This window comes from Hyperolius riggenbachi, chromosome 12 (assembly GCF_040937935.1).
Source record: "Hyperolius riggenbachi isolate aHypRig1 chromosome 12, aHypRig1.pri, whole genome shotgun sequence".
Classification (NCBI taxonomy): domain Eukaryota; kingdom Metazoa; phylum Chordata; class Amphibia; order Anura; family Hyperoliidae; genus Hyperolius; species Hyperolius riggenbachi.
The window spans coordinates 7,685,447-7,710,203 of record NC_090657.1 but is presented as its reverse complement, the minus strand read 5'-3'; the positions used below and the strand labels follow the sequence as shown (position 1 = coordinate 7,710,203).

Sequence of the window (24,757 nt, the reverse complement as noted above, 5' to 3'; positions counted from 1 at the left end):
CACTCTGAACACACCATCCCCACTGTCAAATATGGTGGTGGCAGCATCATGCTCGGGGGGTGCATCTCTTCAGCAGGGACAGGGAAGCTGGTCAGAGTTGATAGGAAGATGGATGGAGCCAAATACAGGGCAATCTTGGAAGAAAACCTCTTGGAGTCTGCAAAAGACTTGAGATTGGGGCGGAGATTCACCTTTCAGCAGGACAATGACCCTAAACATAAAGCCAGGGCAACAATGGAATGGTTTAAAATAAAACATATCTATGTGTTAGAATGGCCCAGTCAAAGTCCAGATCTAAATCCAATCGAGAATCTGTGGCAAGATCTGAAAACTGCTGTTCACAAACGCTGTCCATCTAATCTGACTGAGCTGGAGCTGTTTTGCAAAGAAGAATGGGCAAGGATTTCAGTCTCTAGATGTGCAAAGCTGGTAGAGACATACCCTAAAAGACTGGCAGCTGTAATTGCAGCAAAAGGTGGTTCTACAAAGTATTGACTCAGGGGGCTGAATAATTACGCACACCCCACTTTGCAGTTATTTATTTGTAAAAAATGTTTGGAATGATGTATGATTTTTGTTCCACTTCTCACATGTACACCACTTTGTGTTGGTCTTTTATGTGGAATTCCAATAAAATTGATTCAGGTTTGTGGCAGTAATGTGACAAAATGTGGAAAACTTCAAGGGGGCCGAATAGTTTTGCAACCCCCTGCATACATAGGAAACAGTGGCAACAAGGGAAAATAAAAAACCTTATGGTCAGAAAATACAGCATAAAAATAAGAACATGGAGATGGTGTCTGAGATTTAAACAACGGTGGTGCTATGTGTGAACTCAGCTCCCTAACAGCTGGAGAGACCACATTACTAGGAATCATAAAAACCATAAACTGGATGACTTGTAAAATAAATGCCACCCACCAAGGTGTGTACAAGTAGTGTGGTGACATTCAGCCCAAGGATGGAAAACCAGACATGGAGTAGTGGTCAGCAAGATCAGTAGCAGGCCTCTTGCACAGTGCATGCATTTCCGATTCAGATTCCGCTTTTGAATCGGTTTTTTACCTCCGATCCCGATTTTTAATCTTTACTGCATGCTGCATTTTTTGATCCGTTTTTCTGTTGAATGAATTCAGGGAAAATCGGAATTGAAAATCGGAATCGGAATCAGAAAACTGATTTGCAGTGTGCAGGGAGCCTCCGGGTCTGGCTTCTGGTCAGCTACAGTTATGGCCAGGGAGACTGCATTGGTAACTTTACAGTATTATTATTTAGTATTTATCAGTGGCGTAGCAATAGGGGTTGCCGAGGTCTTGACCGCACCGGGGTCCCTGCACCCCATAGGGCCCTCCCTCAACTGCTGTATTAGCTATTTATTGGTCCTGTGCTGGTAATGATCACTTCTTTAAATGCTTTGAATGATAATAATCATTTACAAGCTGTTCCCCATCCCCTTCTTGCACCTCTGACACTGTGGTTGTCCTTGGCAGGTGTTGGTGCCGCCGTATCAATTGTTATGTATAGAGTGATGGGGGGGGGGGGGGGGGCATGTAAAACTCACACCGGGGCCCACAGCTCCTTAGCTACGCCACTTGACATTTCCCACCAGCTTTGCAGAGTATCTATAGTCTTGTCTAACTTCCCCTTAGAGGAGACCACAATCTGAACCCTCCCACTGTAGTCTACGGTAGGACAAATTTTAGGACCTGTATGTTTTTGGGATGTGGGAGGAAACCGGAGTACACAGAGAGTGCAGACACAGGGAGAACATACAAACTCCATGCAGACATACAGACTCCCTGGGTGAGATTCACAGGTATAGATAGGGCTGTTAACATTGCTTATTTGATAGATAAAACACGGGTTGGAGACTTCCAGTATACAGGATAATGCGCTAATATAAGAAGAAAGAGATATCGTAACTCTTCCGAGGATTGACAACAGTAAATTGGAAAAGATTTTTTTTCAAGCACAATTGTACAGGTGACAACACGTTTCACGGGTCGTTGCCAGCTTCCTCAGGTCAATAATACAGTCAAGTGCCTAGTCTATGACTGTGTAGAGCTTGGGCAACTCTATATCTGTTTGAGAGAAGCAGGATTTTGCTAAAGGAGATGTAATTACAGAGAGAGACTTAAAGAGAACCTGTAACAAAAAAAAGTTCCCCTGGGGGGTACTCACCTCAGGAGGGGAAAGCCTCAGGGTCCCAATGAGGCTCCCCTCTCCCCTGTAGCTGCAGGCAGTCCAGCGCTGGCTCCCCGGAGCGTCCGGCAATCCTGGCTCGACAAGCCTGACAAGCTCTGATTTATTTACCTTCCCGGCTCCAGCGCAGGCGCAGTATCGGCTCTCCGCACGGAGATAGGCGGAAATAGCCGATCTCTGTCAGGTTCACTCTACTGCGCAGGCACAGGAGACTTGCGCCTGCGCAGTAGAGAGGACCGACAGCGATCGGCTATTTCTGCCTGTCTCCGAGCGGAGAGCCCATACTGCGCCTGCGCTGGAGCTGGGAAGGTAAATATTTACATCCCCGCTGTTCGGAGGGCGAGAGCGAGACCGCCGTGGGACACAGGAGGACAGGGGAAGCCTCGAAGGATCCAGAGGCTTCCCCCTTCCGAGGTGAGTACCCCCCAGGAGAACTTTTTATCGTTACAGGTTTTCTTTAAAGGATATCCAAGGCAACAAAAATCCATCTTTACTCACCTGGGGCCTCTTCCTGTTGCTAGAAGTCACTTGTGTCCCTCGCCGTAGCCCTGGTCTTGTCCCAGGTCCTGCTGGCAGCCTATGAAGTATCACCAATCCCCAATAGGTCTTCTGCGTATGCGAAGGCATGCGCCCACATCATCAGGAACGTAGTGCGCCTCCGCAGTAGTTCTGCAGAGGAGCAGTGCCCTCCCACTGAAGTCTGCGCATGCACAGAAGGCGCCAACCCATCGAGGGTGGGCGAACCTTCAGAGGCTGCCAACATGACCCAGAAGACCAGTGAGGGATATATGTGACTTCTAGGAGCTGGAAGAAGCCCCAGGAGGTAAAGATAGATTTATTTAGTCGCTTCGGATATCCTTTCATGGAAAAAAGTGAGCTTTTTTTCCATACTTACTGGTGTTAGAATGGATTTCTGATATCTTACTGAGTAGTATTTTAGTTACTTGTTTTGAATATGCAAACTGTATTTCTGCTTTCTAGGACTGTTTGAGATTTACCTTGTGAAGTGCTGATGAATGCAGCAATGTTTTAAAGCAGTAGGATCAGCCATACTATGCCAGGGGAGAAAAACACATATATAAGTAGATAAATACTTGATCTACTTACATAACACATGTATTGTACTGTCCACGTTTTGATTTCAGTGAATGTTATATAGTAAATGAAGTGAATTCTGTTCCTGGTGGGAACCATGTCTTTTGCCCACAGTTGAGGCTAAATCCTGATGTCATTTCTGCCCTTTACTTTTTTTCTTTTCTCCTCCAATTGCTGAGTCACCTCAGCCTTGCTTGTAAACACAAGTGAATAGGGGATCGTGTTTCAGATAGGCAGCTAGGCAGGGAAATACATGGAAGAGGAGGAATATATTATAGATAAAAAGAACCCCCAGCATGCAACTGTTTGGCACTGACTACTAAAGGGCCAGTGCTCCTAAGGTATGTGATAACTCCAAATCATAACAGCAGAAAAAGTTTTGAATACAGAATTAGCATCTTTATCACTTAATACATTCAGACCAGTTGCTGTTGAAATTACATTTTTATGGTGACACTCCCGCTTTAAGGGGCACATTTATTGATCTATTATGAATATATCACTATATCTTGTCAGGCAGTTTTGGATACGAGGTGACAGTAGACAAATTTACGTGTTATGGTCACTGTTGTAACTTTTTTTTACAGGCCTTCAACATGGACCCCGCAGAGCATGAAGCCATCTTTCAAAGTGTGAAAGTTCTTGAGGTGAGTGTAACAAACATGCACGTTTCATGGACATTCATGATATAATTACTAAAAATAAGTACATTTGCTTCCACCTGCGTCCATTTCAGGGCCGATCCAACCTTTCGGATGAGTTACCACTTGAAAGTAAAACGGGCATTTTTTTGTCCATTTTACTACATTGCAAAACTGACAATGAACTATTTGTAAATATATATATATATATATATATATATATATATATATATATATATATACATACACACATATGTATATATATATATATATATATATATATATATATATATATATATATATATATAATGACTATATCATATAATAATGACTATTTCATGCAAGTTAATATGAAACTCTGAAATCTTTTCCAGCCACCAGTTTTCTGCGTGAAAGTTACAGTCAAAGAAGCCAAAGGGATCCTTGGGAAGGATGTTAGTGGTAAGGACATAAATATATATACATGTATTTCCATCTTCATAGATGTTCACCTAAGAAAACCAGTGATGATTTTATATAATGTACTATTTACTATGTTTGTTTATTTTTGTATTGTAAATCAAAGTTATAGCAAAGAGCTGAACAGAGTTGGATATGTACAAGATGTGTGAAATGTATTGCTTGTCAAGTGATTTAACATTAACATGCAAATTATGGTATATTATCCTCGGCGCTGGTAACCAAGCAGTTTATTTCTGCCAGTTTGTTTCTGGTTATTTGCCAAGCTCATTCAAATACTTTATGCTGGATAGCAGATTACACAGCTGGTAAAATGTATTTATTTATTTTAATGTATAACTTGTGGTTGATATGCTTGTTCAATACCGAGTTCAGTGAAATTTATAGATCGGGTTCTCCTTCAATGTTCAGGAGCCGATTTTTTGGCCTCAATTCACTAAGCTTAACTCCTGTCTTTAATAACTCTTCTGAGCTGTTTTACAGTTATCACCATGGTGATATAATTGTGACAACTGTAAAACAGCTCAGAATAGTTATTAAAGACAGGAGTTAAGCTTAGTGAATTGAGGCCACAGTGTCATGTAGACAGAGGCGTATCTAGAGGGGTGCAGGCATGGCTTGTGCCATGGGCGCCACAGCACCATGGGCGCCATAACTGCCCCCTCCACCCTCATGCTCCACCACCATACTGAAGGATGCCTCTCAGGCATTTGTACCTGCTCTTATATTGGAGGACATCTCTCACTACCTATACTGGGGGGAGGGCTATTTATCCACTTTGCCTCCCTTGCTACGCTTTTCTACGTCCTTGTTTACAAACACCTGTTATACATAAATCTAAACAAATAATAAACACTTGGCTGCTGCTATTTTTAGAACACACAATTCTGTATCTCCATCTTGTGGCCAAAAAGTAAAACCACATCCAAATACCCTATTATTCACCTTACCATAGAAAAATGAAATACATTTTCATTATTTTTAAAAACCCTTCGAGGTCAAGTGGTTAAACTGGGGGACACCTGCCAAATCTATACTGGGGGGTTACTTATACTGAGGGGAACCTCTCATTACCTATACTGAGGGACTACTTATACTGAGGGGATACCTCTTACCACTTATGCTAAAGAAGGCTATTTATACTGGGGAGACATCTCTAACTAAATATTCTGGGGGCAACGTAAACATGGGTCTACTTATAATGGGTGAACTACTTCTGGCTACCCACACTAGGGTGCTACCTCTGGTTACTTTTACTTGGGGGTTAACTCTAGCAACCTATACTGGGGAGACTTGTATCATTGCAAGAAAAGAAGCTGTTATTATGGGACAAGGTGATCTGATGGGGGCGCAAATTCAGTGTTTGCCATAGGCGCTATGTCACCCAGATACGCCCCTGCATGTAGATGGATAGAATCAGATTAGTTCTTTTTCTTGACTAGAGCTTAGCATTTAACCCATAATTATTTAACCATTTAATTTAACATTTAACCCATTATTATCCATAATAACCTAATATTATTCATCTCTGCAAGGTTTTAGCGACCCATACTGCCTATTGGGTATTGAAAGTCGGTCTTACTCCAGGGATGTCAGTCCAAATCCTGACAAAAAGCAGAAGCAAAAAGCCGTTGTCCGGAACACCCTCCCAGAGGACCAGACGCACAGGACGCAAATAAAGGTCCAGACCTTAAATCCTGTATGGAACGAAACTTTTATAATGTAGGTATCCTCTGCAGGTTTTTATCTACTCTAAAATGGAAGTAATCTTCAGTCACTGTGCAATTCTTGAAAAACGCTTGTCCAAGAGTACAGCAAGCCTGTGAGGCAGCCAAACTCCTCTGCCAAACTATTGTCACCCACATGAGGTAGACAAAAGTTTGCTTTCTTAAAAAGAAAGAATTTGCGATAACTCAGGTTGGAGTGAGCGCCGAGATGTCTCCCAGTGCATCACTGCTGAATATATGCAAATTAACCATTGTCGTCCTTAGAAGCTAAACACACCTCCAGACCCGCTGGAATGCAATGATGTGTCAGTTTGGCATTGGTTGGAGTAGGGCTTGGGTGTCTCAAGCCATACTCCATAGTGCCAAATTAATCCATGCCATGCACTGATCAGGATTAACCAATCTGAAACAGTCTGTATGCATGTTGGATTATTATGGCTCTGTACAAATTAACAAGCTGACTCATCATTGCATTCCAGCGGTTCTGGAGGTGTGTTTAGCTTCTAAGGGCAACAATGGTTAATTTGCATATATTCAGCAGTGATGCACTGGGAGACATCTCAAGCTCACTCCAACCTGAATTATCGCAAATTCTTTCTGTTTTAAGAAAGCAAACTTTTGTATTCCATAGCACTTTAGTAAGGGGGCTTTTAGGACCATTGTAGCCCCTCACACTCCAATGAGTTCTGGGTCACCATAAGTTTGCTGGTTAGTCTGTACCACATGAGGTAGGCAGGGAAGGACAGGAAGTGCCAGCAGATACTCCCTCCTACAGAGCACTGACCCTGCTTGTCTGTCTCCTCCATGTGATCCATAGGAGTGAACAGAAGGAGGGGGTGGGCAGGGCCAGGTGATGGTTCTGTGCTGAGTAAGAAACTCCCTCTCATTTTTCATCTCCATGTGTTGTTCACAGATCTCTGTCTCTTAAAATAGCATAAGTAATGACACAATAATGGCTATTCACCTTTACTGGTGATACAAAATACTGGGAGAGTGAACTAGGGCTTTAAACTCACCATACAAAATAGCTCTTGTTTTACAAATCTAACCTTATAACATTATGTGGAGAAAAGTTAAAGGATACCTGTAACCACCCAGGAAACAAAGTTACATACTCACCTATGGATCCCCTGGGGCCCATACCCATTACACAATTTGTTTCTGTCCACTGGTGTTATTTCGAGCAGCAAGTGATCATTGTCACGGTCTTGCGACATGGGTACAGGTGTGTGATTACACAAACGAGGTTTGGCTACATGCAGCGACAATGACCATCACAGCTGATAGTATCTTTAAGATCCCCGATGACCTCTCGCGTTTGAACCCGTAATGTGCGGTCGTGTGACGTTGCGTGTAGTGTTGGGCGAACAGTGTTCGCCACTGTTCGGGTTCTGCAGAACATCACCCTGTTCGGGTGATGTTCGAGTTCGGCCGAACACCTCATGGTGTTCGACCTTTTTAGTTCGGGTTCACCCGAACAGCTCAATGCCCAGCCGAACAGGCTGAACAGGGCCCCTATTCGGCCGAACAGGGCCCTGTTTGGCCGAATACTGCCCCCCTATGGGGTCGCAGGCATAAGGGGGGAGCATGCCCCGGTCGCGGGGGGGAGGGGGTCGGAAATTCCCCCCAACCCCTCCGCTAGCGCCCCCCCCCCCCCCCCCCCCCCTCTGCCCGCTTCCCCATACAAAAATTTTCCGTAAAGTTCAATAGTACCTTCAGTGGCTGGCCTGGCTGGCACTGTGGTGTGAGTGAGGAGGAGGAGGAGTCCGAGTAGGACGCGTTGAGGCCGGGCAGCGGGCGGTTCAGCGTTAGTACCCTTGTGGTACTTCCGCCCTTTCTCTGACCTCACGTCCTCTACGTGATGACGCATACGAGGGTACGCGTGACGCGTACCCTCGTATGCAGAGGACGTGAGGTCAGAGAAAGGGCGGAAGTACCACAAGGGTACTACCGCTGAACCGCCCGGCCTCAACGCGTCCTACTCGGACTCCTCCTCCTCACTCACACCACAGTGCCAGCCAGGCCAGCCACTGAAGGTACTATTGAACTTTACGGAAAATTTTTGTATGGGGAAGCGGGCAGAGGGGGGAGCGCTAGCGGAGGGGGTGGGGGGAATTTCCGACACCCCCCCCGCGACCGGGGCATGCTCCCCCCTTATGCCTGCGACCCCATAGGGCCCCCAAAAGCGGGATGTTCGGGGAGTTCGGGGTTCGGGCCGAACATGCCGAACATCTGGCCCATGTTTGGCGAACGGACCCGAACCCGAACATCCAGGTGTTCGCCCAACACTAGTTGCGTGTACCAGCCGGCAGGAAGATGGATCGGGGAATGCTTGTTATCAAGGCATGTTGCTATCGCCCATCAGTGGCTGGATAGTGTAATGGTTGTGGGCTCTGCCTCTGACACAGGAGACCTGGGTTCAAATCTTGGCTCTGCCTGTTCAGTAAGTCTTCAGTAAGGAGTTCTTTTGGCAAGACTCCCTAACACTGCTACTGAGTGCGCTCTAGTGGCTGCCTCACAAGTGCTTTGAGTCCGACAGGAGAAAACCGCTATACAAAAAATAAGGAATTATTATCTTCCTGCTTTGTTAGGGGAGTATTCAGGTTTCTGCATCCCCTCATCCAACCGCTGAGCCACTGCTTCTGAAAACAAGTGGTTCCATGCTGTGCACATGCGAGTGCAAACTCATGCATGCACAGTACGGAGCTGCTCGTCTTTGGAAGTACTCAGAGACCCGGGGAGGATCCAGAACCTCCCCTCTTCTTAGGCGAGTATGTAACTTTTTCTTCCCTGAGTAGTTACAGGTATCCTTTAAGAGTCCCACAAACACTTGGGTCGAGGTGGGAGTGGTGTGTGGGGGTAGTGCATTAACATGATATGGGAAGCATGGGAAGGGACTAAGATTTTTATGTTCTGAAAACATGAATATTCAGATGTTGTCTTTTGTGCTGCTAAGCAGCTTCTCTCTGTCTAGCAGTTGTTATTACATGTTATGTTAAAATGTCATTTAGTACCATCCTTACACCCCTGCTGTTTCTTGCTAGTTGGTAGCTCCCACCCTTCATTTCCTGCTGTAACTCCATTTTGCATAGTTGTTATGAAGAGACTGCAGCGTGTAGGAGTTGTGTAACTTCAGTGGAAATTTACCTATGGAAAAGCTTCTATGATTACACCTTTGCTACCTTGAAGCATAAAGAAGCGTTGGGAAACACCTCTGGAGTCTTTACTCATTGAGTAACTCTCAGCCATATTATGTCAGAAAAAAACACATATTGTCAGGCCCATAGGGATATCTACTCATGAATCAACTCCAATGCCCAATCTAATTCTACACACTTCACCCTATGTGGCGTGTCCTCGCTTGACCGGTAGGTGAATAGACAACACCTGCCCGACTTCGGTTACGCCCACGCCTTTAGTGTGCAAAGTATTGGAGCTGAATTCAGGGTGAGCAAATATACTTCCAGTCCAAACTAGGATACAGAACAACAAAGCCCAGCAACAGTCCAGGGTCATACACGGGTAAGCAGAAAGATCAACAGTACCGGAGAGCAAGGCAGAGAGTAGTCAAAGAACGTTTCCGAAATCAAACCAAGCAGCAAGGGCCGTCACGATATTCCAGGCAAGAGGCCAGTTCAGGCAGCAGACAAGGGAGGTCCAGTAATCAAAGCCAAGGTCAAAGTCCAGATTATCCAATACAAACAGCAAGTAACAGCGCATCCAGCAGGCTAGAAGCTATCACAGGCAAGATGCAAGTGTCACAGCACGGTTTAAATACTGACAGCATCCAATCAGTGGCCGGTCACATGCACACAACAGCCAATCACACGCAGGCATTAATCTTGTTTAAGAGAGATCAGTTGACAGGAGTGGCAATACATGTCAGCTGAGTAACCAGTAAACATCCTGACTGTGTGTCAGCTATAGCATAGTGGTAGGAAGCACTGCCTGCTACGTGCGAAACCAGGGCTCAATCCCAGCCAGGATCAGCATCATATACTACCATTTATTATATAAACCCTGCCTAAGTGTCAGCTGACCATACTGCGGACGAGAGGAGCGATCCCTAACACACACACATATATATATATATATATATATATGTAGATAAATAATTACTCTACTTACATAACATATGTATTGTACTGTCCACGTTTTGATTGTAGTGATTTTTCTATAGTAAAAGAAGAGAAAATCCGTCTTAGGATTCTCCATTCTGTGTCTATCTTGAAGCCAATCCTGATGTCATTTCCTCCCTTACTCTCCTCTGCCTGATTGTGTATGCATTGCCCGCCCTTCTCCCAGTCTTCAGGCACTCCCACCCAGCTCTGCAATGCAAAGTGCATTGTCTCAGCATGAGAAATATTGGCCAATCAGAGAGAAACAGAGGTGTAGTAGGGGGAAAGAGGCTTGAGCCAATCAGGCTGCATTAGTTAAGTCTGAGAGGAAAGTAAAGAGGCAAAAAAAAAAAAAGACAACCCATGCTGGTTGCAACTTCCTTTGTGTGGCAATGTACCAAATAAGAGACAGGTAAACTGGGGAATGATCATTTATCAACAAGAACAGTAATAGCGAATTTTTAACTTTTGCATTGCCTGGTTAGCATCCTTATTACGTGTTTACCAGATAAAAATAAATAATTGATTTTTTATTTTATGCCCGACAGTTACACTTTAAAGGAAATCCAAAGTCAAAATAAAAAATTAGTTTAATTTACCTGGGGCTTCTTGCTGCCCCCTGACATCATCCTGTGCCCGAGCTGTCCATCTGAGTCCCTCCATCAAGCACTGGTGACCCGCACAAAGCTGGCCAGCCACGCGCCTCCTCACAGAGCATCCGCTACTAGGAGCAATCTGCGAATGCGTAAAAATCGCGACTGCACATGCGCAGAGCACTACCAGCAGCAGGAGTGTAAACAGGGTGAGCAGGGCTTTGCAGGCGTTGACGCTGCTGGATGGAGGGATTTGGAATAACGGCGCGGGCACAGGATGACTTCAAGGGGCTGCAAGAAGCAGCAGGTCAGTTACATTTTTTTTTATTTTTACTTTAGAGCCCTTTAAGGTGATAATTCAACCTGTTGAATACATCCTTACAGACTGGGCCTAAACAGAGCTCCTCACAGGTACAACCGATGCTGAGACAGGCCCAGCGCACACCAAAAACTTCTAGCAGATCCGCAAAACGCTAGAGCTTTTTGAAGCAGTTTTCAGAGTGATTCTAGGCATGTTTAGGCCCCATTCACACTTGCAAAACGCTAGCTCTTTTGCTAGCGTTTTACTCTGGAAATTTTTGGCGATAAACGCAAAAAAAAAAATCGGCATTCACACTTGCCGATTTTTTCATGATCGCGATTAGCGACTAAACGCAATCACCAGGAAAAAGGCCTGAAAATGGAGCAGGATACAAATTTGTCGATTTGCGTTAATCGCCGGCGATTAACGCAAATCACCCAAGTAAGAACGGGCCCATAGGGTATTATGGCACTAGCGCTTTAAAAAAGCACTATCACTTAAGCGTGTTGCCGAATTCGCCGGCAAAACGCTCAGATGTGAATGGGGCCTTAGAGAGGTTTTCTAAACATGCCTAGCGTTTTTTGGAGCGTTTTTGTGTAGCAGATGTCATATATTGTTACAGTAAAGCTGTTACTGAGCAGCTTCTGTAACAAAAACGCCTGGAAAACCGCTCTCTGATCTGGCGTTTTTCAGATCTGTGTTCCACTTTCCTATACTTAACATTGAGGCAGAAACGCCTCAGAAATCTAAAAAATGCTGCAGCCCCCGAGTTTGCGTTTGTGGAAAATACGAGCCGTTCTTACATAGTTACATAGTTACATAGTTATTTTGGTTGAAAAAAGACATACGTCCATCGAGTTCAAGCAGTATAAAGTACAGCACCAGCCTGCTCCCTCACATATCCCTGTTGATCCAGAGGAAGGTGAAAAAACCCCCCACAAGGCATGGTCCAATTAGCCCCAAAAGGGAAAAATTCCTTCCCGACTCCAGATGGCAATCAGATAAAATCCCTGGATCAACATCATTAGGCATTACCTAGTAATTGTAGCCATGGATGTCTTTCAACGCAAGGAAAGCATCTAAGTCCCCTTTAAATGCAGGTATAGAATTTGCCATAACGACTTCCTGTGGCAATGCATTCCACATCTTAATCACTCTTACTGTAAAGAACCCTTTCCTAAATAAATGGCTAAAACGTTTTTCCTCCATGCGCAGATCATGTCCTCTAGTCCTTTGAGAAGGCCTAGGGACAAAAAGCTCATCCGCCAAGCTATTATATTGCCCTCTGATGTATTTATACATGTTAATTAGATCCCCTCTAAGGCGTCTTTTCTCTAGACTAAATAACCCAGTTTATTTAACCTTTCTTGATAAGTGAGACCTTCCATCCCACGTATCAATTTTGTTGCTTGTCTCTGCACCTGCTCTAAAACTGCAATATCTTTTTTTGTAATGTGGTGCCCAGAACTGAATTCCATATTCCAGATGTGGCCTTACTAGAGAGTTAAACAGGGGCAATATTACGCTAGCATCTCAAGTTTTTATTTCCCTTTTAATGCATCCCAACATTTTGTTAGCTTTAGCTGCAGCTGCTTGGCATTGAGTACGATTATTTAACTTGTTGTCAATGAGTACTCCTAAGTCCTTCTCCAAGTTTGATGTTCCCAACTGTATCCCATTTATTTTGTATGGTGCTAGACCATTAGTACGTCCAAAATGCATGACTTTACATTTGTCAACATTGAATTTCATCTGCCATGTATGTGCCCATATAGCCATCCTATCCAGATCCTGTTGCAATATGACACTATCTTCCTGAGGGTTGATGATTCTGCACAATTTTGTATCATCTGCAAAAATAGCAACATTGCTCACTACTGCATCTACTAGGTCATTAATAAATAAATTGAAGAGCACTGGACCCAGAACAGACCCCTGTGGGACCCCACTGCTAACAGTCTCCCATTTTGAGTACGATCCATTGACCACAACTCTTTGTTTTCTGTCCATTAGCCAGTTCCCTATCCATGAACACAGACTCTTCCCCAGTCCTTGCATCCTCAACTTTTGCACCAGACTTTTGTGGGGAACAGTGTCGAAGGCCTTTGCAAAGTCCAAGTATATCACATCTACAGCATTCCCAATATCCATATTAGCATTCACTACCTCATAAAAGCTGAGCATGTTAGTCAAACAGGACCTGTCTTTAGTAAACCAATGTTGATGCTGAGAAATAAGATTATTTTCTACTATGAAGTCATGTATAGTATCTCTTAGTAACCCCTCAAATAGTTTGCATACAACTGATGTTAAGCTTACAGGTCTATAATTTCCTGGATCTGATTTTTTGCCCTTCTTAAATAATGGGAAAACGTGGGCTGTACGCCAATCCACTGGGACTCTGCCAGTTGCAAGGGAGTCACAAAAGATAAGATAAAGGGGTTTATCTATAACTGAACTTAATTCCCTTAGGACCCGAGGATGCATGCCATCCGGGCCAGGTGCCTTGTCTATTTTTAATTTATTTTGTCTTGCCTTCACTTCTTCCTGCGTTAAGTATTTAATATTACAGTTAGAAGATTGAGACTCTTCCGCCTCTGTAATTTGCAACAATGATGTTTCCCTTGTGAAGACAGAAGCAAAGAAAGCATTTAAAAACTCTGCCTTACCTTGGTCATCCACCATTGAGTTCCCCCCCTCATCCTTTAGGAGTCCTATACAGTCAACCTTTCTTTTTTTTAGAGTTAATGTATTTGTAAAACTTTTTTGGGTTAGATTCGATATCCTTAGCGATTTGTTTTTCAGCTTCGATCTTTGCCAGCCTAATTTCTTTTTTACAATTTTTATTGCACTCCTTATAATTGCTGAGTGCAGCCTCGGTCCCCTCCTGTTTTAGGACCTTATAGGCATTCTTTTTCCTCTTCATTTTATCTTTAACATTTCTATTCATCCATAGAGGCCTTTTTTTATTCCTAGATATTTTGTTTCCATATGGGATATACATACTACAATATTGATTGAGAATAAGTTTAAAAGCTCTGGTGTGCACCGTCCCATTTACTTTCATTAGCCAAGCGGTTTTCAAACCGCCAGCGTTTTTAAAAACGCTCCAGAACCGCTCTGCTGTGCAACAGCCCACAGAAAATCTTTTCATATAGTTGTGGAGTAATCCTATGAAGTATACTATCTCATCATAATGTGTCTGTTTCAGGGAAATAGAAGATATGGAACATGCCAGATTTCAAATGGATATGTGGTAAGCAATGGCAATATTGCCAATATCTATTTTTTTTTTTTGCCAATATAATGATAATGATTTTTAACCTTCTTTTAAAGGGAAGGTTCAGGGAGGGTGGGTAAAAAATCAAAATCAAATTCCACTTACCTGGGGCTTCCTCCAGCCCGTGGCAGGCAGGAGGTGCCCTCGCCGCCGCTCCGCAGGCTCCCGGTGGTCTCCGGTGGCGCGCCCGACCTGGCCAGGCCGGCTGCCAGGTCGGGCTCTTCTGCGCTCCAAGGCCCGGAACTTCTGCGTCCCACGCCGGCGCTCTGACGTCATCGGACATCCTCCGGGCTCTACTGCGCATGCGCAGAACTACTGCGCATGCGCAGTAGAGCACGGAGGACGTCCGATGACGTCAGAGCGCCGGCGTGGGACGCAGAAGTTCCGGGCCTTGGAGCGCAGAAGAGCCCGACCTGGCAGCCGGCCTGGCCAGGTCGGGCGCGCCACCGGAGACCACCGGGAGCCTGCGGAGCGGCGGCGAGGGCACCTCCTGCCTGCCACGGGCTGGAGGAAGCCCCAGGTAAGTGGAATTTGATTTTTATTTTTTGCCCACCCTCCCTGAACCTTTCCTTTAAGAAAAAAAATTGCACTTTTAAAGGATACCCGAGGTGACATGATGAGATAGACATGGGTATGTACAGTGCCTAGCACACAAATAACTATGCTGTGTTCCTTTTTTTCTTTCTCTGTCTAAAAGAGTTAATCAGGTATGTAAGTGGCTGACTCGGTCCTGACTCAGACAGGAAGTGACTACAGTGTAACCCTCACTGATAAGAAATTCCAACTATAAAACACTTTCCTAGCAGAGAATGACTTCTGAGAGCAAGAAAGCGGTAAAAAAAAGGGGAATTTCACTCAGTGAAGGTCACACTGTAGTCACTTCCTGTCTGAGTCAGGACTAAGTCAGCCACTTACATACCTGATATTTAACTCTTTCAGGCAGAGAAAGAAAAAAAGGAAGACCGCATAGTTATTAGTGTGCTAGGCACTGTACATACACATGTCTATCTCATCATGTCACATGTCACTTCGGGTATCCTTTAAACCCTTTGCCGCTCTCTCTCTTTGCTCTCACCGATTCATTTCACAAGACAACAAACCATAACTGATTCCTGGGAGCGGGATGGTTCTGATGAAGGCATGTACATGGGCACGAAACACCACTCAACAGATGATATTTGTGTATAAAAGAAAAAGAAAAGAGAGGAAAAAAAATCTATGTCAAAAACCACCAGCTTCTCAGCTGATGATATTGTTATGGTTTTTCTTGAGATAAGGCCAGTACTTAGATTTTGTGCACGGATTTCAAATAATCGTAATTTTGCATCATAATTCGCAAATAATTACGATACAAAATCTTAATATGACATTTTGGTAAAATTTGTAATACATTTCATATGTAAACATAATCATGAACCATAATTCCACTAATTTTCATGTAATTTTATGCAGAATTTAGCAGTTTATAGCAAAGCTCCATATACATGCTACTATCACCAAAAATGCTACATACAACAATGACAGTTCTATAGCGCTTTTCTCCCGTAGGACTCAACGTGCCTAGGCTCTCTCAGATTCAGTAATTGGTAGTAGGATGAAGTATTAACAATGTGCCTGCTGACTGTAATGTAGAGGGTCACAGTTCACCCTCATGATGCACTATGGGGCGTATCGAAGTTCCGGAAAAGTTTGCGATTCTCCGCGATTGCAAACCCCGGAAGTTCGCCGTTTCCCTTCGCCGGCGAACCGTTCTAAACATCACGTCACCACCGCGTAATGAAACCTGATGTCCTGTAGCGGTACTGCAGGCTTTCACCACCGCATGATGACACCTGATGTCCTGTAGCGGTACTGCAGGCTGTCACCGCCGCGTGATGACACCTGATGTCCTGTAGCGGTACTGCAGGCTGTCACCACTGTGTGATGACACCTGATGTCCTGTAGCGGTACTGCAGGCTGTCACCACCGCATGATGACACCTGATGTCCTGTAGCGGTACTGCAGGCTGTCACCACCGCGTGATGACACCTGATGTCCTGTAGCGGTACTGCAGGCTGTCACCACTGTGTGATGACACCTGATGTCCTGTAGCGGTACTGCAGGCTGTCACCACTGTGTGATGACACCTGATGTCCTGTAGCGGTACTGCAGGCTGTCACCACCGCGTGATGACACCTGGTGTCCTGTGGCGGTACTGCAGGCTGTCACCAACGCGTGATGACACCTGGTGTCCTGTAGCGGTACTGCAGTCTGTCAGTGCGCGGCGCCCATAGAGGGGTCGGATTTCCGGGCTCTCTTGGCCTGTGTGTTTTCCTGGTCCTGCTTCCTCCTGGATGAGCGGCTGGTCACTAGTAAGTAGGCAGATCTACTTGTGACCTGTGGCTGTGTGACTGTCCCTAAAGAGTAAAGGCTCGCAAGTCCACGGGGGTGGGGGGAAGGGGGCGCAATTTGTACATCCTCGTCCTGAGTGCAATTTAGCCTAGAAACTGCCCTGTTCCCAATAATGTCTTCGGCTCTCACTAGAGCAATAGTGTAACGGCCACCGCTTTCTAAAAGCTATGCTGCTCCTACAGCACATCAGCTTTCAAAAAGTTTATATCCCACAATGTCTCCTTTCTAGTGCTATAACAATATTTCTGATGTTCTCTTTAAGGGATTCCGATGATGTAGAATCTGCTCGAACAAAGCTTGGGGATCTCACAGATCTGCATGGACTGAAAAGGTGACAAATTTAATAATGTTATAATAATTTTGTTGAAGGTTAAATAGAATATAACAGACAGTAAACTGCACAGCTCCAATAGTTGCCCCAATATAAAACATGCATTGGGGCAAATGGCTCTTTAGCCACGTCACTGAAGTGATGGTTGGGAAACAGCACTCAGCACCTGACCCAGCACACAAAAAGATAAGATAAATATCGCTGACATCCCCACTAACGTGTATTATCCTGCTTTGTGTAATTAGTTGGTCATTTCAATAAAACTAGAGCCACAAAAAATGTTACTTCAAGCTAAGATGTTCACTTTACTTCTTTGTTTTATCATATTTTAATTTTGTTAATTTGTGATTTTCCACACCTCTGATTTTCAGGATATTTAAAGATGCCAGGAAAGACAAGGGTCAGGATGACTTTCTTGGCAATGTGGTACTGCGAGTTCAGGTAAGAACAGAGACTAAAATCAGGAGAACACAATATTTTTGCTAGCAAATAGAACAGTTAAAGCATACATGTCCAACTCTGGCCCACGGACCAAGTCTGGCCCTCAGAGCCATTAAATTTGGCCCTCAAGTGTTTCCCGACTTTGCATTATCTTTGGCCTGCTCTAGACCACCAGGGAAGCTATATTAGTGGTGTAGCCATAGATCACCAGGGAAGCCATATGGGGAGGTAGAGGGAAAGCCCTACTGGGGAATTGTATAGGGGAGGATGAGGGTCTCTAGACACCAGGGAACTGTATAGGGGAGGGTGAGGGTTTCTAGACACCAGGGAACTGTATAGGGGAGGGAGGACCACTAGACACCAGAGAACTTTATAAGGGAGGAAGGTGGCTAGTAGACATTGAGGTTGGCTCGTGAATAGGTCCTAGTGTACAATTTTGGCCCACTTTGTATTTGAGTTTGACACCTCTGAGTCAAAGGGAACCTAAACTGAGAGGGATATGAATGTTTCCTTTTAAACAATACCGGTTACCTGGCAGTCCTGCTGATCTTTGGCTGTAGTAGTGGCTGAATCACACACCTGAAACAAGCATGCAACTAATCCAGTCTGACTTCAGTCAGAGCACCTGATCTGCATGCTTGTTGAGGGGCTGTGGCTAAAAGTATTAGAGACACGTGATCAGCAGGAGAGTCGGGCAACTGGTATTATTTTAAAAGGAAAAATCCATATCCTTCTCAGTTTAGATTCCCTTTAAAGTGTACTTCAAGCAAACTAGGTAATTGTTAATGTACTCTTTCTCTTCAGGGATGAGCAGAAACTACGCCAGTGCGAATTTACGCATCGTAGTTCGTAGACGAAGTTTCAAAACTACGCTTATGAATTTACTCGTAGCGAAGTACCGCTACGCGTAGCTTACGCCCACTATGCATAGTTAACATGTTTATTGCGTAGTGAACTACGAATGCGTTACTCGCGTTTAATTTTCCACGTGCGATTATATGCTTACAAATGTACGCATTGGAAAGGGGAATGTACGCATAGAAGAGTTCCCAGTATAAGCATTTAAAGAGGCATTAATGCGTAAAATATTCTGCATACGGGCATAAGCATCCGCATACAGTACGCTTTACACTACGCAAAATTACGTATTTTAACGCGTAGTCTACGAAATGCATAGGAAACAATTATTGGATTTCGAAGCCGTAGTTTGCGGAAGCGTAATTGCGTAAAACTACGTGTAGTTCCAGCGTAGCGAAGTTGGCTGACTATGACCATCTCTCGTACACACAGTATTACAGCGCTAAAGATCAAGTCAGTAGTATTAGGTGGGGCGCGCTATATACAGTTACCAATCCAGTTTAGAAATTATTCCAAAATAGCTTGCGCTCAGTCCGTACAGCCAGGGGTCGACTTGCTCCTAAAGTGTCTCTCCTGGGAACAAATACACCTCAAAGAACAAACAAACACAAAGCAAGGTAATAGTGCAGACTGTTATATAAGGTAAACACCTCTCTGGTTGCAATCCGAAACATCTAAAAGCGTGTGCAATTGAGAAGATACAACCAAATTGGAGGGGATGCCACAAATTGCGCACATTGTGTCAAACTGAAACAAAGTGGATTTACATATTAAAAACTATGCATCCGGAGGGATTAAACATTGAATTGGACATAAACTGCTTTCTTACTAATGACTAAATATGACCACCTATGATAGGGTTTGAATAATACTTGCCTTGTAATAATTATGACCATCTCTGTTTCTCTTTATTGTCCCCTAACAGGGAATCGACAATCTAACAGGTGAATAACTCACCTGTTTGCTGTGAAATGATCATTAGTCTTAAACCCCGCCCCTGTTGAAAAAACACAGTGGTGGTTTTTGCTCGAATACTGGTGTAAAGTCCTTAGCTTTGATGCCACGCCCACCTGTGTTGCCATGGCCGGCCCCAGCTTGGCTGCTGCAGCCTGATAGGTGGCCGCCAAGCTGGGCAGGCCAAGGCAACAGGTGGGGTTAGCCACGCCCACCTGTGTTGTCATGGCCGGCCCCAGCTTGGCTGCTGCAGCCTGATAGGTGGCCGCCAAGCTGGGCAGGCCAAGGCAACAGGTGGGGTTAGCCACGCCCACCTGTGTTGCCATGGCCGGCCCCTACTCGGCTGCTGCAGCCTGGTAGGTGGCCACCAAGCTGGGCAGGCCAAGGCAACAGGTGGGGTTAGCTTCAGAGCTCTGGACTTCTCAACGAGGCTTTAGGCAAGTTTAGTAATCAGTGGAGCCCGGGTTTACAGCACATAGGGGCTGCATTTAACTCAACGTCTCCATTAGTAGGAATGAGCAAAAATGACATTTCCAATCTTGCGGGTTTTTTTTTTTACAAATATTTCATTTGCTTTTCATTATAAACCATACAAATCGTATTTTCCAACATGGCTAGAAAAATGATATAAGAAGACATACACTGTACAACCACAACATAATGAAAGTTTAATCTTGCTTACCAAACATTTCAGCGAGATCGGCCCTAAGCTTCACTATGTGGTTGCTTTCTCCCACAACAATGATGGGCACAGCCCAGGGTATGGTATGGAAGGGACATTATGTCAGGAAGTGATGGATAGGATCCCACCACTGCTAATTATAGTGGGGTAGAGCAATGGGTATCTCGCTGCATGCTGCATTTTTCACTGTGCTAAGAGCTAGACAGAGAGACATAGAGAAACACAGAAAGACATACAACAAACAAACACTGAACATTAATAACGCGCTTTTCTCCTGGCGGACTCAAAGCACCAGAGCTGCAGCCACTGGGATGCGCTCTATAGGCAGTCGTAGTGTTTGCCCAAGGTCTCCTACTGAATAGGTGCTGGCTTACTGAGCAGGCAGAGCCGAGATTTGAACCCAGGTCGCCTGTATCAGAGGCAGAGCCCTTAACCATTACACTATCCAGCTATACAGGTATGGAACTTCACTGTACTGCAGGGACAGATAGCTAAGTGTAGCTGTATTGTGTAGCTAATTAGCTAAATCTATCATATACCCTCAAATAGAAGTTGAGCCTGCGTATAAGTCAACTCCAATGTTTGCCCCTCTTAAAGCAGTAGGATCAGCCATACTATGCCAGGGAAAAACCACATATATAAGTAGATCTACTTGCATAACACATGTATTGTACTGTCCACGTTTTGATTTCAGTGAATGTTATATAGTAAATGAAGAGAATTCTGTTCCTGGTGGGAACCATGTCTTTTGCCCACAGTTTAGGCTAAATCCTGATGTCATTTCTGCCCTTTACTTTTTTTCTTTTCTCCTCCAATCGCTGAGTCACCTCAGCCTTGCTTGTAAACACAAGAGAGCAGGGGATCGTGTTTCAGATAAGCAGCTAGGCAGGGAAATAAATGGAAGAGGAGGAATATATTATAGATAAAAAGAACTCCCAGCATGCAACTGTTTGGCACTGACTACAAAAGGGCCAGTGCTCCTAAAGTATGTGATAAATCCATACCATAACAGCAGAAAAAGTTTTGAAACTTTTGAATGCAGGATTAGCATCCTTATTACTTAATACACTCAGACCAGTTGCTGCTGAAATTAAATTTTTATGGTGACAATCCCGCTTTAAGCTGGAATTTTTATTGACTCGAGAATAAGTCTACCCAACAAAGTTATTGGCTACACTTGGGGGGCAGAAGAGATTAATGACTGCATTGGATAAAGTGCTGCAGCTATTTAAGCCTCCTTACCCCTCAGTGCAGCCAATACCTCCTCCAGGCCCCCAAGTGCAGCCATTATCCGCTCCCCCTTCTTAGGAAGCTTGCTTAAAAACAAGAAGAGAATGGAGAGCCCAATATGGTGCAGTATTGTTAGGTAAAATGAAGAGTTCAGTACAATGTTATGTATATATACTCACAAACACGGGTTACCCATAGGCAACCACTTTAAATGCAGGTGGGGAGCATTAGGACCTGACCCCACTCAGGTTAAGAAGTCGCTCTCTGTAGATAGTAGATGGGGATGCACCCCTCCACCCAGGGTGGACTAGAAGATCAGCAAAAGCTCGGTATACAGAGGCGCCAGAGTAGAGTAAAACGTTTTAAAAACCGTTTAAAAGCAGAGGGGGATGTTAGGGTGGACTTGCCTCCCTCTTACAAAAAAGAAAACTCACTCAAGCCTCTGTCAGCCAGAGGCGCTCAAACCTACTGCTTGACCCACTGAATTGTGCTCCCATTTTTGCCTGAGGAAGCGGGGTGACGCCCGCGAAACGCGTTGCATTTGTGGAGTTGAATAAATTATTTGTCAATTCTGTTTTATCGAGACTCGAGTGAGTTTTCTTTTTTTGTAAGAGGGAGGTAAGTCCACCCTAACATCCCCCTCTGCTTTTAAACGGTTTTTAAAACATTTTACTCTACTTTGGTGCCTCTGTATACCAAGCTTTTGCTGCCCTTCTTAGGAAGCACTGCATGCCAGTACCTTTCCCCTGCCCTTCCCTTTATCACTGTTGTGTAATTTCAGACCTGTGTGTTCTTGGCCTTTCTTTTATCATGAAGGTGTCACTTACCTTTGGGTACATTGCAGAAAATGTCACTAATAGCACACGCGTTACTCAGTGAGCTCACCCATTTATCATACCGTTTGATAAAATCTGTGAAATAATTCTGAATGTACAATATCTTCACAGGATCTGAAGTGCAAGGAAGACCGCTGGTATCATCTGGAACCTCGGACAGAGACGTATCCAGACAGGGGACAGTGTCATCTACAGTTCCTTTTAACTCATAAAAAGGTAAGAAAATGTTTTATGCTGGCATGGAAACCATAAAGTGATCACATAAATCACTTTATGTGGCTCTGCTATGTTAGGAAAGGGAACCGGTCACACATGGGTAATTGCCAGGCCTGGATTTACCTCACAGGAGCCTATAGGCACAGATGTCCTGGCACCCTAGACTCCCCCCTCCATGCATGCAGGCCCAGATTTACCTCACAGGAGCCTATAGGCACAGATGTCCTGGCACCCTAGACTCCGCCCTCCATGCATGCAGGCCCGGATCTACATCACAGGAGCCTATAGGCACAGATGTCCTGGCACCCTAGACTCCGCCCTCCATGCATGCAGGCCCAGATCTACATCACAGGAGCCTATAGGCACAGATGTCCTGGCACTCTACACTCCGCCCTCCATGCATGCAGGCCCAGATCTACATCACAGGAGCCTATAGGCACAGATGTCCTGGCACCCTAGACTCCCCCCTCCATGCATGCAGGCCCAGATTTACCTCACAGGAGCCTATAGGCACAGATGTCCTGGCAACCTAGACTCTGCCCTCCATGCATGCAGGCCCAGATTTACATCACAGGAGCCTATAGGCACAGATGTCCTGGCGCCCTAGACTCCGCCCTCCATGCATGCAGGCCCGGATCTACATCACAGGAGCCTATAGGCACAGATGTCCTGGCACCCTAGACTCCGCCCACCATGCATGCAGGCCCAGATTTACATCACAGGAGCCTATAGGCACAGATGTCCTGGCGCCCTAGACTCCGCCCTCCATGCATGCAGGCCAGATTTACATCACAGGAGCCTATAGGCACAGATGTCCTGGCGCCCTAGACCCCGCCCTGCATGAACCTCTGCCAAACCGCACCGCAAGTGTGTTGGCTGGCCGAGCTGTCACTTATCCCTCAGTTCCCTTGCCTGTCATAGGTAACTACCGGTGCCCCTTAGCATTAGGTAGCCAAAGGTACCCTCAGTATTGAGTAGCTAGAGGTGCCCCCAAGTATTAGGTGGCCAGAGCTATCCTCAGTATTAAGTAGTTACAGGTGCCTCTGACTGAACGGAAATCTTGTCAAGTTGTCAGTGGAATGCAGAGAGCAGGGTGATACTCTCATTAGGACTCTGCATAGGGAAGGAGGGAGGCGCTCGGGAAGCGGAGTAAGCCGCCTCTCCATTATCAGACGCCTGTAGGCACGTGCCTACCCTGCCTTATGGTAAATCCGGCCCTGGCAATTGCAATGATTTTAATCTCTGCTTCTAAAATGTTATTACAGTTTCCCTTTTTATCCATCTAAAGGGGATTCATCTGCACCTGGGAGTCACAGGTGAAGCACCACTGAGACGGCCTTATCTCCTGTCTGAGATTAGTGTTTACACTTCACCCCAATGACTATACTGAGAGGAGATAACTTAATGTGTGTGGGGAAGCATTGCCTGCCAGATTAGAACAGTTAGCATATGAAAGTAGAGAACCTCCTTATTACCTTTATAACGTAAGCAAATGTCATATTATTGCAGTTGCAGTAATCTCCAAGCCACCATTGTCAGCATCCTGTAATGGTCCAGGCTCTTCAAGCATCTAAGGATTCGGCCTCTGACATAGGAGACCAGGGCTCAAATCTCTGCTCTGCCTGGTCAGTAAGCTGCACCTATTCAGTAGGAGACCTTTGGCAAGTCTCCCTAAGGGCTGGTTCAGACGGACGCTTGCGGAGCGTTCACCGCAAGCGTTCGGACCGTCGCGGTAAACGCTCCCATTCAAGTGAATGGGAGCGTTTACACCGAGCTTTTGCGCGATTTTACCCGAACGCGGCGTTTGGGTCCCGATTTTTGCGAGCGTTCGGGCTGCCCCTGGAAGCAACATGTAGCTTCCAGGGAGCGGCCAACCGCGACGGCTAATGTTCCCCTACGGGGAAAAAAAACGCGACCGCATCACGACGCGACCGAAGGCTACTGAAAGCCTGACCGCGCAGCCGCCGCAACGCCCCCAGACGCGACGCCACACAGACGTCCGTCTGAACCAGCCCTAATACTGCTACTGCCTATAGAGCGCCCCCTAGTGGCTGCAGCTCTGGCCTAACACTGCTACTGCCTGTAGAGCGCCCCCTAGTGGCTGCAGCTCTGGCCTAACACTGCTACTGCCTATAGAGAGCCCCCTAGTGGCTGCAGCTCTGGCCTAGCACTGCTACTGCCTATAGAGAGCCCCCTAGTGGCTGCAGCTCTGGCCTAACACTGCTACTGCCTATAGAGTGCCCCCTAGTGGCTGCAGCTCTGGCCTAACACTGCTACTGCCTATAGAGCGCCCCCTAGTGGCTGCAGCTCTGGCCTAACACTGCTACTGCCTATAGAGCGCCCTCTAGTGGCTGCAGCTCTGGCCTAACACTGCTACTGCCTGTAGAGCGCCCCCTAGTGGC

At 45.4% G+C, this 24,757-nt stretch overlaps 1 protein-coding gene across 1 annotated transcript in view; it reads left to right on the top strand.

Moving 5' to 3' along the window:
• The window catches only part of LOC137540893 (protein unc-13 homolog D-like), a 155,997-nt gene that overhangs the window by 80,857 nt on the left and 50,383 nt on the right, over window positions 1–24,757 (top strand). Inside the window, exons 7-13 of the mRNA XM_068262079.1 lie at window positions 3,885–3,944; window positions 4,313–4,379; window positions 5,933–6,119; window positions 14,348–14,392; window positions 17,070–17,138; window positions 17,510–17,579; window positions 22,251–22,355. Coding sequence (XP_068118180.1) covers window positions 3,885–3,944; window positions 4,313–4,379; window positions 5,933–6,119; window positions 14,348–14,392; window positions 17,070–17,138; window positions 17,510–17,579; window positions 22,251–22,355 — 603 coding nt within the window. The remainder of the gene's footprint in view (window positions 1–3,884; window positions 3,945–4,312; window positions 4,380–5,932; window positions 6,120–14,347; window positions 14,393–17,069; window positions 17,139–17,509; window positions 17,580–22,250; window positions 22,356–24,757) is intronic.